At 41.9% G+C, this 12914-nt stretch overlaps 1 protein-coding gene across 4 annotated transcripts; it reads right to left on the bottom strand.

The window, feature by feature from the left end:
- Nucleotides 1–429: 429 nt before the first annotated feature.
- znf148 (zinc finger protein 148) lies at nt 430–12424 on the bottom strand. 4 transcript variants are annotated; one of them, XM_053439710.1, is made up of 7 exons: nt 12300–12424; nt 9346–9742; nt 7385–7510; nt 7123–7246; nt 6886–6969; nt 6661–6779; nt 430–6472 (listed from the first exon to the last, which is right to left on the bottom strand). In XM_053439710.1, exons 2-7 carry the CDS (start codon nt 9724–9726, stop codon nt 4826–4828), a joined length of 2481 nt encoding a protein of 826 aa, XP_053295685.1. In that variant the 5' UTR covers nt 9727–9742; nt 12300–12424; the 3' UTR covers nt 430–4825. The 4 variants fall into 4 exon arrangements, with proteins under 4 accessions (XP_053295685.1, XP_053295686.1, XP_053295684.1 ...); XM_053439711.1 differs by lacking the exon at nt 12300–12424 and adding an exon at nt 11432–12247 and having other exon boundaries at nt 9406–9742; XM_053439709.1 differs by lacking the exon at nt 12300–12424 and adding an exon at nt 11432–12245.
- Between the last annotated feature and the right edge of the window lie 490 nt (nt 12425–12914).

The following is a 12914-nucleotide window of genomic DNA, read 5'->3' as shown; positions in this document are numbered from 1 at the left end:
GTATTTTGAAATAAGTATTTTATTACAATCACAAAAGCCGTGTTATTTGTACATTTGAAGCTTGAACATCCTACCTCTTGTTTAAGTAACATTTGTTCAACCGTGCCATTCTTTTGTTTTGTATGTTCTGTTTGGGCTCCATACACGTGATCATGGTCTGGAGTCACATTACATGAATAAATAAAATGAAGTGTGCTGTGTATAGAAGTGCTGTATGAATGTGTGTGTATAGGTGAGTGTAACCCAGAAAATGCACAACATAAATAGTCCATTCACCATCTACCAGTCAGAACAATCAATACAACAACACCAAGGAAATGGTCTTTGCTTGATGAACTGTTCTCAGACTTATGACAAATGAAATCAACCAATTATTCCACACGCGGCCCCAGAAGCTGAAAGGCCTCTTCACCTCAAAACAACCCAAGCTCATGGTGTGAATCATTTTTATTTATAAGGACATGACACACAACAATCAAAACAACAATTTAATCTGATTGTTTTACAAACCATAACATATTGCAAAAAGATCTAATCATATGGGGTTACTTGACTGAAATTTACCAGCTACAATTAAAGCTGCACGTTATTAAAAAAAAAAAAAAAAGAACAAGTTCACTCGACCCGACAAGTTAGAGCCCATGCAAACAAACTTCCCTGTCTAACTTGAGATCAACGCTATCCCGCCCCCTGGTGGCAGTGGAGCGATGAGGCTTCCTCGTCAGAGTTCGTTAGAAGTATGAAAACGCCGGTTCAGGTTCACGCTCCATCCTGTTTGAATCATCTTGACACAAAGGACTTATACAGAGAGGAAACGAGGGTAGCAATAGATGACATGTTTCAAAAATACTTTTTATCAAAAAATTCATGATTCAGATCTTTTTCTTTTTCAGACAAGCTTTTTTTTCTCTCGCTTATACAAGGACACTTATGGCCAGGTTACTGACAGTAGTTCATTAAAAGGAAAACAAATACCGTTGTACTGCTCATAGAAGATCATGAATCTCCATCAACAGGTTTTTTTTTTAACTGAATTCAAAATGAACACTTTAATGGGGTTTACAATTTCCCAAAACAGAATTACTCATCTGCAATGTGCTTTTAAAAACTGCTTTCAGTGAAACAGGGAGGTAAAGGAATATTTTACCCACAGAAAGAGATTTTTTTTTGGAGTAATATTCCACTCAAAATCTACTTGAACTGACATGAATTTAAGCTGCTGAGGGTGAACACTAAAACGCTGGAGCATTACTTTCTGGGTGTTTTTCTACATACATATTTGTACAGTCAAAACCCATCATGATGCAAAATCGACTGCATTAATGTCCCAAGCAATTTTATAACCAATAAAACCGTAAAAGGGTCAATTGTCTTCTGCTAACATTGTTTACACACTATCCTCAGGAACACACAGCGTGAATGCTGAAAACGAATAGATGTGCCTTTCTCTGACAAAAAGTGTCTCTTGCATGAGCCTTGTCCCGCGACCGACAGAGATCGAACAGTACTTCTCAGAACGTAAAAAATATACAATGTATTTACAGCAGAATATTGTCTGTACATTCTAGAGGGAATGTTCAATGAGGATAAAATAAAGTATCTTGGGATTAATGCGGGTGGTTGTATGCGTAGGCGTCGATTTATGCCGCAGCCAATGGGAGCTTGAAACAGTTGGATGTGCCGACCCGACCCCCACGTCGAAAAATAAAGCCAATGCAAAAACCATAGCTTACTTGAATTGCTAATTTGTAAAAAAGTTGACAAATCGGTGCTTTTCAGCACCTTAGGAAATTAACAGGAACGACCCGCATGCAGCCGTGAAGTAACTTTCATCTCAGTTGACACTCGCCCTAAATAAAACATATGACCGGAGATCTTAAGTTTAACTGACATTGATTGGTGACTAGGGTTTTGAGCAGGACACTGACAGAGTTGCAAGCAATCACAGACGTGTGTGGTCCCTCCAGCTGTTGTAATCTCACACCATCCGTGAAGTTCAGGGCTGGTCAGTTGATTCTGAAACACTTTTAATCCTAGTTGTTGAAATCCAGTTCACAATATAAAGACAGGAAAAATACAACTGCTCATAGAACTGTATTAAACAGGACCATTCGCTGACGAACCTGTCTGTCACTAACCAACCTGCATGAATGTGTGCACCCTGCCTGGGCTCTGATTACGCATGACTGGAGTCTTCAGCTGGAGGGACACACAGCTGAAGCAGAGACGATAGACCGAGGTTAGCGGGCAAGTCACGGAAAAGACGGCTTCCAGCAGTTGTCAGTCAGTATACGTTCATGTGTTTTGAAGGCGTAGCTTTGACGAGAGGGCCAATGGGAGGGGGTGGGATGTTTCGTTGCATTTTCAAAGGGTAGCCGGCTGTCGATAGCTTTCCCAGGATTATCAATCCTAGTTTCGGTATCGAATCAATGGTAATGTTACCCCGGATCACCCACAGAATCGGCGCCTATGTCCGTCTGTCCCTGATTGTCAGCAGAAACGTTAACAAGAGGGAGCTCAAGGGGGGGGGGGGGAGCAAACCTAGTTTTCGATGGTACAGTGATCAACACAATAGCACCTAAGACGTTACACAAAAATGTACACGTGGAATACAGTGAAGAGTGCGATAAAGTACAGAGGAGACCTCACTCAACCATATTTAAAACAAGGCCTATAGACAGATGTTGCTTACGAGCTGATCATGATCAAAACTACGTATATATATATATATATAACATGACTCATATGGACAAACTGTAGCATGGTCCAGGTAATGGTTTGAGACTTGACTTTGTGCTATTTCTTTCTTGAAGTCTATGACGGGCAAAATTAAACAAAGCTCCCACATCTCAACGTATCACAGACTGAACAGGTTGATATAGCTTATGTGTGTGATATTGTGCAAGTTGAATTAGTAACTTAAGAACATTGGCAGAGAAATGCATGTAAAAGAATGAGAAAAGAAAAAGAAAAAAGAAAAAGAAAGAAAGGCACAAATACAAAACTGATGAAACTTGAAAACCAATCACCTTGTTTTCTTTGACCTTTGACCTTCAATGAAAAGAAAGGGTTCTCGTCATGGTGGTTTTGTTCCCCAGAAACCAGTGCAAGCTCCGATAAGAACCAGACATCAAGCTGCAGCTAAGTGACTAAAGCAAAGAGGGTCATCTCATAATGTATATCTGACACAGGGGCTTTCACAATAAGTGGTCCATGTCAGAAATCTCACTTTTTGCCTTTTTTAAATAAAGGTATAATGCAACTCATCCACTGTGATATAAGTGCCACATCCCTTGTAGTGAATAATGTGCAAGTTGTGCAAACATTAAGCACAATCCTGTTGTGTGATTTCACAACAACCAAGAGAAAATAAGAATTATCCTGCAGTCATTACATGCGTGCAGCTTTTTTTTTGGGGGGGGGGGAGAAAATCTTTCAGATCTAATCGGCCCAGCCTTTTTATATATTGCACAGTTTATACTGCACTGAAGTTATATTGGTAAAAGTCACTGCTTGGAAAATCAATCATGAATGTTAAACAATTCATGATTGAGAATTATTTTGGGACATCACAGAAACCAAATTAGGTTGAATCTGTGAATGAGAATCAGATCTGACAAACATCATTACACGCATTGTGTAGAAACACCCATTTGAGGCCAGTTCAAAAAGACATTTAGTCAATAATCTCTGGTTTCATTTTAATGAGCAGTTTAACAGGAGTTCCCACCCGGGCCGAACTGGGTGCGTGTGCAGTGTGTGACAGCAGCGTCACCGATCTGCTGTGTGTCGCTCGCTTCTGTTCAGCTGTGTGTTGTGTGTCTGCTGCAGAGCTGCTACTCGAAGTTTCTGCTTTGATGACTGTATAAATAATATTATAACTATATATGTAAATATACATATATATATATATAGATATCAATAGTATAATAAAGTGATGTGCTCAACTAAATGCCAGGACTCTACTGTAGGAAAGTTGTGCATCTTATGGTGCACCTTGTTAAAACAGACAAATGGATTCAGTCAACAGAAACGCAAGGGTGCTTCTACGTAAATATCAATTATTGTGACATATACAACCCTTAGACTTTGAAACTCAGGTGAAAGATCATTTTCACCATCTATTTTGCTGTGAACCAAGTGCGGTGCTTAAGAGAAAAATAGGTGAGACCCAAACTCTCTAAAAGAAAAGCATGGGCAGTGTGGCCGCTCTGAGCTGAGGACACAGGCACAGAAATGAGAAGCGAGACGGACTCCAATGCACCAGCAGCGCTCACGCATTCCAGTGTGGCCCTGGCGTCATAGTGAACTGAACTATAACCAGATACACAGCTCGGGGGAGGTAGCTACAGAAAGAGAAAAAAAGTAATACATAAATAGGGCCTACATTTTAAATAGTGGAAATATTGCATTAAGCAGCAAAAGGCAAACTGATTGACAAATAAACACATTCAAAATAAACTCTATGGCAAAAGTATGAGAGAATATTTCATAATCATTTTCATATTATTTCCTCAAACTTTAAACTTTGGTCACCTTATCTCTTCATGTACATTCTGGGGTGAGAAATATACCCACACGTGATTAGAATTAACTTTTTTTTTAAAGGGGAAATGCTTGTGATTAATTCATTGTCAGTACTTCCATTCGGTTGAGGTTGAACTTAGCAAGAAAAAAGATCATGAATGAGTTTTGTGATCAAATGCTTTGAGAAAGAGCACTCGTTTACAACAGGACTTGTTTTGGCAAAACAGGAGACATGAGATAAAGTGCAGCCGAAATTATTGACAGAAATGAATGATGACACCACCCCCCTGACGTCCCTTCAGCCAAATGTTTCACTGGATGAAACGTCTGGGGAGGAGTTAAGTTGAGATCTGTTCTCAGTGACTCTGACTAAGGGGAACTCTGCAAAGTCCGTGCTGTGTGCCCGGAGACTTACTTGTCCGTTGTTTACAGTAAACTGTGAGGAGGCTCCAGATCTCGATGTCTGGAAGTGAGTTTTGAAGTTCTGATCGAAGGAGCTTATCTGAAATGTCTGCAGTATTCCCGGTGAGGACTCTGTCTTTTTAGAGGGCGAGACCTGCTCCAGAAAGTCCTCCTCAGCGGGGGACACTGCGGAGGGAGGGGTGGTTTCATCGCCTGAAAATGAAAACGAGTGCTGGGAGTCCCCGACCAGTAATCCAAAGTGAGGTTTGTCTACAGTGGACCTCAGCGGGGAGCTCATTCCTGATTTGAACCGGCTGGGGGAAGGAAACTGTTTCTCTGTGGAGAACAGAGGCTGTCCGGCTAACGTGGGGCTTTCAGAGACCAGGCTGAGGCTCTGGCTGGTCAGGTAGGTGTCGTTCTGGCTGGTCCTCTCCAAGGCTTGCTGGAGAAACTTGGAGTACTCTTGCAGGAGGCTGACCTTCTCTGTTGCCGGGGGAGCCTGGGCGCTGGAGGCTCCGAGGCTCTCAACGGGGCTGCTGTCCGAAACGTCGGAGGAATTGATGGATATGCTTGACGTCACCTCCGTGTCTGCTACGCTAAAGGAGATGTCCGACTGCCCGTTAGCTTTGTTGGAGTAGTGCTCCAACAGCGTCTGAAGAACCTCATCTGGTAACACACTCTTGTCGTGAGCTGCCTTGATCTCTGCGTTGATTGGCTGCGGGTCCAGAATGGTGACGGGGACAGTTTCGTCAATGACTGCCGACACCACGGTTTGTGTAACAGGCGGCTGGGAGGAGATGCTGCTTGTGTTCAGGCCATAATCCCGACTGTTGTTGGCCATCGCCGCCTGAAGGTAACGTTTCTTCTTGAGGAACTGCATGGCGTCGTCATAGTTTGTGCTGCTGGCTGCTGGCTTCGTTGGTCCACCTTGAAGGGTTTCGACTGACTCCAGTTCAGTGTTGCTTTCTATTTCTAGAAGACCTTGCTTGTCCACGATTTCAAAGGTGTACTGTGTGACCTTGGTATTTTCCTCGAAGGAAGACAACGTGGACAGACAAGGAGGAGTCTGTTCACTGGACTGCTTCAGACTCCTCTTGGGGACTTTCTTCAGAACGAGCTTAGGAGGGGTCGTCTCCTCTGATGACACGTCGTCTTCTTCTTCTTCTTGGTGGTGGCCGGCCATGTCTTCAGGAAACTCCACTGAGTAGTCGGCAATCACATACTCGTGTTTGACTTTGGAGGACACATCATAGAGAGGTGGAACTTCAATTTTTTTCTGTCTCTGCTCCTCCTTCTCCTCCGTTTCTACAACAGCGATGATGTGCCCTTCCGTCTGGACAGTGGAGGAAGCGCCTGAGCTCTTGTCTGCACACTTCTGGCGCTTCTTCTTGGGCAGTGAGCACTCTTTGGCAAGCGTGGGGAGACCTAAAGAATCTGCTTCACGTGAAGCTCCCACTTTTCCAGCAGCCTTGTTGTTCTTTCTCTCCCTGTTCTCGTGACACATTCGCCTGTGCTTTAAAACCCGGTCTGTTCTGGAGAAGTACTGTGGATGGAGGACACACAAGTCACAGCTTATTTGGTGATTGCTTTGTCTTCTTTTTCTTAAATATAAATATAAAGAATAGAATAAAGTGTGTCTAAAGTAATGAAGACGCTAAAAGGACCAATAAATGTGAATTGGATGAATATTAAAAATCTCTATACCTCCAGATTGTCTATGTAACAACATACCTGGTGACAGTAGTCACATTGGTAGGGCTTCTCTCCACTGTGAGTCCTCTTGTGTCGCTCCATGTGATACTTCTGAATGAATCTCATCCCACACTCATCACAGCGAAAAGGCTTTTCCCCTAAACACAAACAGACAAAAGAAAATGGAGATACACCAGACTCACTTCTAACAGACTTAAATTATAAATAAAATCCTAGTAAATACTGACTGTATTCTTCACTCACCAGTGTGGATCTTCTCGTGTCGCTGGAGGAGATATTTCTGAATGAAGCGCATGTCACACTGGCTGCACTGAAAGGGCTTTTCACCTAGAGTTTGAATGAAATACATAAATATGCAGAAACCTTAGTGTAGGGACAAAAAGCTGAACACTGCTGAAGGCCCCTTTTTGGATTTAGCATTTCAATAATGAAAAATAATCCATCCGCAACGTAAAAAAAACACGACTGAGTAATTCATACCAGTGTGAATGAAGACGTGCCTCTGCAGATGATAGTTGGTTCGGAATGCAGCATTACAGTGACCACAGATGTGACACTTGGGATTCTGCATGCCCAATGATTCGTCGTCATTGTTGCTGAGAATCTACGATTAAAAAAACAAAGAAACACAGGTATTTGTTTCAATCTTTCAGCTGTCTCTGAGCGGAAGTGTCAGTCCCTCCGTTCTCAAGCTCGCAAACAGGTTTTAAACCCTAAATTTCTGTTGTGTTGTGACCTTCACCTTTGCTGGTGAATGCTGCTTCCTTTTCTTCTTCTTGGGACAAACCAGCAGGTCCTTGCATGCCTTCTTGTCCTTCCTTATCTGGACCGCTGGTTCAGACAGCTTCACTTCCTGCTTGATGCTCATCTGTTAACGTAGGACCATAGATTAGTCAGATTCATGACCTCCTCTAAAACCATCCAGCACTCAGACAACCAAAGTGAGATGGTCTTCCTATTTAGCAGTGACTCCTTCACAACTTAAGCAGCCAGTGAATGTGGTTCAAGCATTCTCTAAGGATTTACCCCTGCTGGAGGGATAATAGATCAGAGGAAAACCACTAGTCCTAGAAAACCTATGAGATGCTGAGAAAATACATCTGCGAGAGACTTTTTTTTTTATTATACTGCCACTCTCCAAGATTTCTGAAAATAACCTTCTGTATGGCCCGAGCTTATGAAAATACGATCCAATTGTTATATACAGGGAAAATAGCATTCTGGGGTGCAGAGAAATAAAAAGCACAAACATTTTTGGTTGATGCTTTCCTCGGTTTGCAGTCTCTCTCTCTTTACTCTGATTAGGGACCAGTTGACCTTCTTAGTGTTTCTACTTGATACATTGGAGGTTTGGTACATGGTCTGTACCTGACAGACCAAACCTCAAGGCAGATTTCGGTGCCTCATTTTAGTGCCTGAGCTCTGAACTGAAATAGCTGCCATGCTTATAGGCAACATAAACAATCAATAAGCATGCCTAGTTAACATTACACTTAAATACGGTAGCAAACAGACACTCTGTAAGGCTCTGGCAGCATGTAACACTAGCCCAGAGTTAGCTCGTAGCTACCTCAAACGCGAGTTGACACGACAACCTAAAAATACCTTAAGCTAAAGTGGGGCTGTATTTTACGTGAGAGGATTCCCACACTGGGGAGAGCAGAAAACAATTCTGTGTTAATGAAGCATCTGGTGACACAAAGGACCAGTGTGAAAACAGAAGGTGGCACCGTGTTTGACTTCTTGCGTGACTCCATGACAAGCACATCATTCGGCAGTGGGCAGACGATTGATGTAGAGTTTGGAGCATCTGGTCTGGATCATTTTTGCTGTATTAAGCACTGAAACTATTATTTAGCATTACATTATTGTAGTGGGTTTTGGTTTTAATTAAGTGACTTTGTTATTTAGATTTGTTAACATTTCCATACTTTTAAAAAGTACAGCAACACATAAGAAACTGTGCTAACTACCATTCCTTCTCAACATTAAGAGCCTGGTTTATTCTAAATCAAAACTGTGAACACCTAAATGGTATTTTTGTTATCTTTTGTTTTTCATGTCATCCTTGTGCTCAGGTTGGCAGCTGCTCTGCTTGTCAATGTCTCTGTGCAAAGTGTTCACACCTCACCACCAGGCCTTATATAGAAACTTGTGTTGTCTTGCCATTTGTTGCCATGTACTGTTCCTTCTGTGTATTTTAACTGCCGTTGCTCTTGCTTTTATGTAAAGTAGGCCCTGTTTATGTCCCGCTTTTATTGCCTGCCCAGGGGACTACAGATGGGAATAGGCATATTTTCAGAAATGTTGTTAATATGAACCGTCCCTGTCCAATAAAGGTAATAAAGTTAAGTACAAAGAATTAAGCACACGTTTAGAAAAAAAACACAAGATACTCAACCCTATAAATAAAAAATGACTGTCATTAAGTGAAATGTTAATTCATCCACTTCAAAAATATTGATGTTACTTAAGTCTATTTAGACTCTTTTGACTATGAACGTGTACAACTGTTAACTGAGGCACGGGTGGTTTTCATGTGTTAATGCCTAAGATACATTTCCAGTGATGAATGAACTGACCGCCTCTAAAAGACAGGCCAGGGAATGTCATTAATATCACATCACACTGAACCGTGAGAACAGCAGTCACACAAATAATCTTATCAATACATGGAACACTTCTTCACCAGCATGGACTCACTGGCATATGTAGCGAGCACGGCAACTTATTGGTGAGTTTTAGGGGGAAATGCACTCCCACCTCTCCTCCTCCCTCCTCCTCTTCTCCATCTCCGACACCAATATTCTTCATCATCTCCTCTTGCATCATCAGCTGCTCTGGTGGGAGAAGGTCGTGAGTGACCAGCGAGGTCCCGGTCAAGTCCTCCTCCTCGTCGTCCTCCTCCTCGTCGTCTTCCTCGTCGTCTTCCTCGTCCAAGAGAGGGTGGTTCACCAGTGACCGTTCACCCAGGGTCATCACCACTAGTCCTCTTCCGCCGGCCAGCCCGACTCGCGTTCCTCCCTCTATCCCTCCGCTGCTGCACTTCAGCAGCATGCCATCCAACTTGTCATCAGCGTTCATCTTACATAGAGTAGTTCTGGAGTTTTATTTGAAAAAAAGAGACATTATATTGCCACATTAGTCCATGTTCTAAATATAGTGGAGAAAGAGAATTCTAGGTCAATATCAGCAGCATCATAAAAGCGTACAACCAGTAAACTAACCATAAGTAGGTCATTCTGTTGCAAACCATCACACTTCAGGGACGCACAGTCGCAAATGTTAGTAAAATGTTTCATGCTGTAACTAGTAAATGGGTAGTTTTGCATGTGCCTAACCAACACCATGTTTTTGCAATTCCCTTTTTTACTGTTGTAATCATTCATGTTATTTGTTTTAATTTGGGATAGCATACTGTATTTATTCCAATAGATTCAGGCTTTGTTTGTCCATATCTTCCTTAATTAGGATCCGATACACATGACATTAGGTTCCATAGATTTCTCATGTGACTAAATCAGCATGAAAATGTCCCCCTTTTTTTCCTCCTTCATTTTTTGGACAGCCAGAGGTTTTTGCAAAATACAATTACAAATGTTTTACTTTGTGCCCGTTTTAACAATCAAACATCACAACAAATCAGTCGCTCATTTTGTAGGAATCAATTTCTGGTACCAATTTTAACTATGAACAACACAAAACAGCACCACCAGGAGGATGAGTAGAATCCATGTTATGCAGCCATCTTCATGTAAGATCTTGTCTTAGAGGCCAAATTAAATCAACTTACTTCAACCATGCACTGGTAAATGTATGCTAGATTACATTAAGATCTGTCATGGTGTGGCCCAAAGTGTGAGGATATGACATAGAAAAGAATATCATCATGAATAAAAAACCTAAATTACAGACAATTGTAATTACGAAGGAAAAGCTTAAAATTTCAGTACAACACTTCTTTACAAACCATAATTTGACCTTCTTCTGTGAAGGTTACTTAATAGTAATTTGTTAAAGAAATATATTATATATTCGAAATTTACAGGAACATAAAATGTAAAAGAAGTTAATGTACTAGTCTGTGTACAACATGACTTCGATAATATTAATAACACTAGGCCCGTGAAAACAGCACAAAATTTGAGTAAATTCTCAAACTTCCTCATGTTGCATCACAGTACTTAACACAGTAGTTATTACTTTACACTGTATATCCCTCTCTGTAAGGTCTGATCACACACAGCAGCTGACCCAGTTAAAGTTGACACCAACTTATAAGAGGCCCTGTACCATCAGCAGACAGTCGACTGAGAGAGAGAAATACAAGTTATTTAGATTTATATAAAGGGTAGCAAGTCAACCTTACTTAGAGCTGATCACGTGCACTGATCCCAAACAATATTAAAACCATTAACCTTACAGTGTTCTGGCTGATGGCTGTTTAAGTTCATGTCTTAATGATCCAGGTCAAATATACTTGTTTAATGTGGCCTTTTAAATTCCAGAACATGATATTACGATCGCTGAGAGAGTAGATATAAAACCAGTTATATACATTTCACACTGAACAATGACACTGACTTGTAGCTGCACTTCAACACCTCCTTAGTTAACCAGCAGTGGCTCGGTGTTAAAAAAGGTAACACAAGCTAACCTAGCACTTGTGGACCGTTTAAAATGAGTGGACGTTAGAACGGGAGCTAATCCACACTGACCCGGGAGTCAGCACACGTGCCTCTCCCGGTTTAAACAACAACCGCTGCGACCCATATGTAAACACACTCACTGTGTCACACGGGTTAAGTGGGTTAAGTCCCTCGCCTGGCAGCTAGCCTGCTAGCTAGCTAGCTAGCCGCGCCTGTCAGAGCTGCTAACTTCATCACGTTCACAACCAAAACCGCTGCAGAGACGTAGGAAGAGGGGCCGGCGCTCCTTCAAATTAAAACCTCGCTTATTATTTCGAACAGGACAGCGTGTACAATAAACCAAACAACGATAGAACTTAAATTATTTTTGAAAATCGGTACTAGTATGATCTGAGTAGGGCCATAAACCACATCAGCCAAGCAAATAAGTAAGTATCCTGAAAACTAAATATGACCTTATTTCAGTTATTTGTATTCTAGTCGAGACTTATAACTATAGCATAATCCCACCCAGCAAATGTCACAGGATACATTTAATGTTGCTGCTTTAACTCTTCCACTGACTACCCAGCACATGTCTTACTGGACGCCTTATTCTGAAGGCTACGACCGGAAGCCCAGTCTTTTACTATGCAAGTACTCGACCACTATCTACGGCCTGCATGAAGCTAGTTAATTAGCTGCTAGCACGTAGCTGCAAACATTGAGAAGCTCCTGTAGCCGCAGTATTCAGTTGACACCGCATCTGTACAGTGAGGGACGAGTCCTCTCACACGCAACACGCGAGAATGAATCCCAGCTCGCACCAACGCCACGACAGACACGAAATACAACTTCGTACAGGCAAACTTCTCAGCGGCGCTATAGCTTCCTCACCCACTGCGCTCCACAGGCCCCTATGCTAGTGAAGCTAACTAGCTATAGCTCGCTACCAAGACAAACAATACGACGCGTCCCGGTGGCGCAGGGGAGAAATGTCAGCTGTAGAGCCGCAATGTTTCTTCTTACCTTCTGTCCGTTTTACATCCGGTCGGCTGACATGGTTGTTATGCGAGAAGAACACAGTGTAACGATGGTGTGCGGAATAATCACACACACCATCACTGACATGGGAGGCACGGACGTCTCTATTTGTCGCCATCTAGCGGTGGCGAGTGGTTAGTGCGCTGAGCAGTGCGCCTCTGAAGTAGAAACTGCTGAACACATTTTATTTATGAGGCTAAAAGAGAACAAACAAATAAACAAACGAGTATAAACGAACCTCAACCCTTTGATACCAATTTATATTTAACTCTGTTTAATGGAATGGGCCTTTTGCTATTAATATTACTATATTCTATCTCAAATTACCAAGTCGTCAAGCTGGGCAATACAACGTTTCAACACACACACAGATACACACACACACTAACACACATATCAAGTGTTTGTCAAATAGAGTTTAAAACCACAAACTTCCCTCAGGAGCAACAATTTGTGATGATTATTAATATTGACTGATACTCAATTATCTGCCCTTTAATACGAGGAGACATTAGGACTATAGCCTACTTCTTTTAAATATAGGTGCCTCAACAAAACCTGAACTATTAAGGATATAAAGAACAGTTTAGAATCAGAAAA

This window comes from Pleuronectes platessa, chromosome 14, assembly GCF_947347685.1.
Source record: "Pleuronectes platessa chromosome 14, fPlePla1.1, whole genome shotgun sequence".
NCBI classification, from domain to species: domain Eukaryota; kingdom Metazoa; phylum Chordata; class Actinopteri; order Pleuronectiformes; family Pleuronectidae; genus Pleuronectes; species Pleuronectes platessa.
The sequence above is the reverse complement of the archived record's forward strand: the minus strand, read 5'-3'. Positions and strand labels throughout refer to the sequence as shown.

Bases quoted from the DNA above. Each gene is read 5' to 3' on its own strand.
- znf148 (XM_053439710.1), bottom strand. From the start codon at position 9,726: ATGAACGCTGATGACAAGTTGGATGGCATGCTGCTGAAGTGCAGCAGC. The intron at 7,247-7,384 runs GTGAAGGTCACA...TTTTAATCGTAG, and splicing joins AGCAGCATTCACCAGCAAAG to ATTCTCAGCAACAATGACGA. The intron at 6,780-6,885 runs GTGAGTGAAGAA...GTTTGTGTTTAG, and splicing joins ACACGAGAAGATCCACACTG to GGGAAAAGCCTTTTCGCTGT.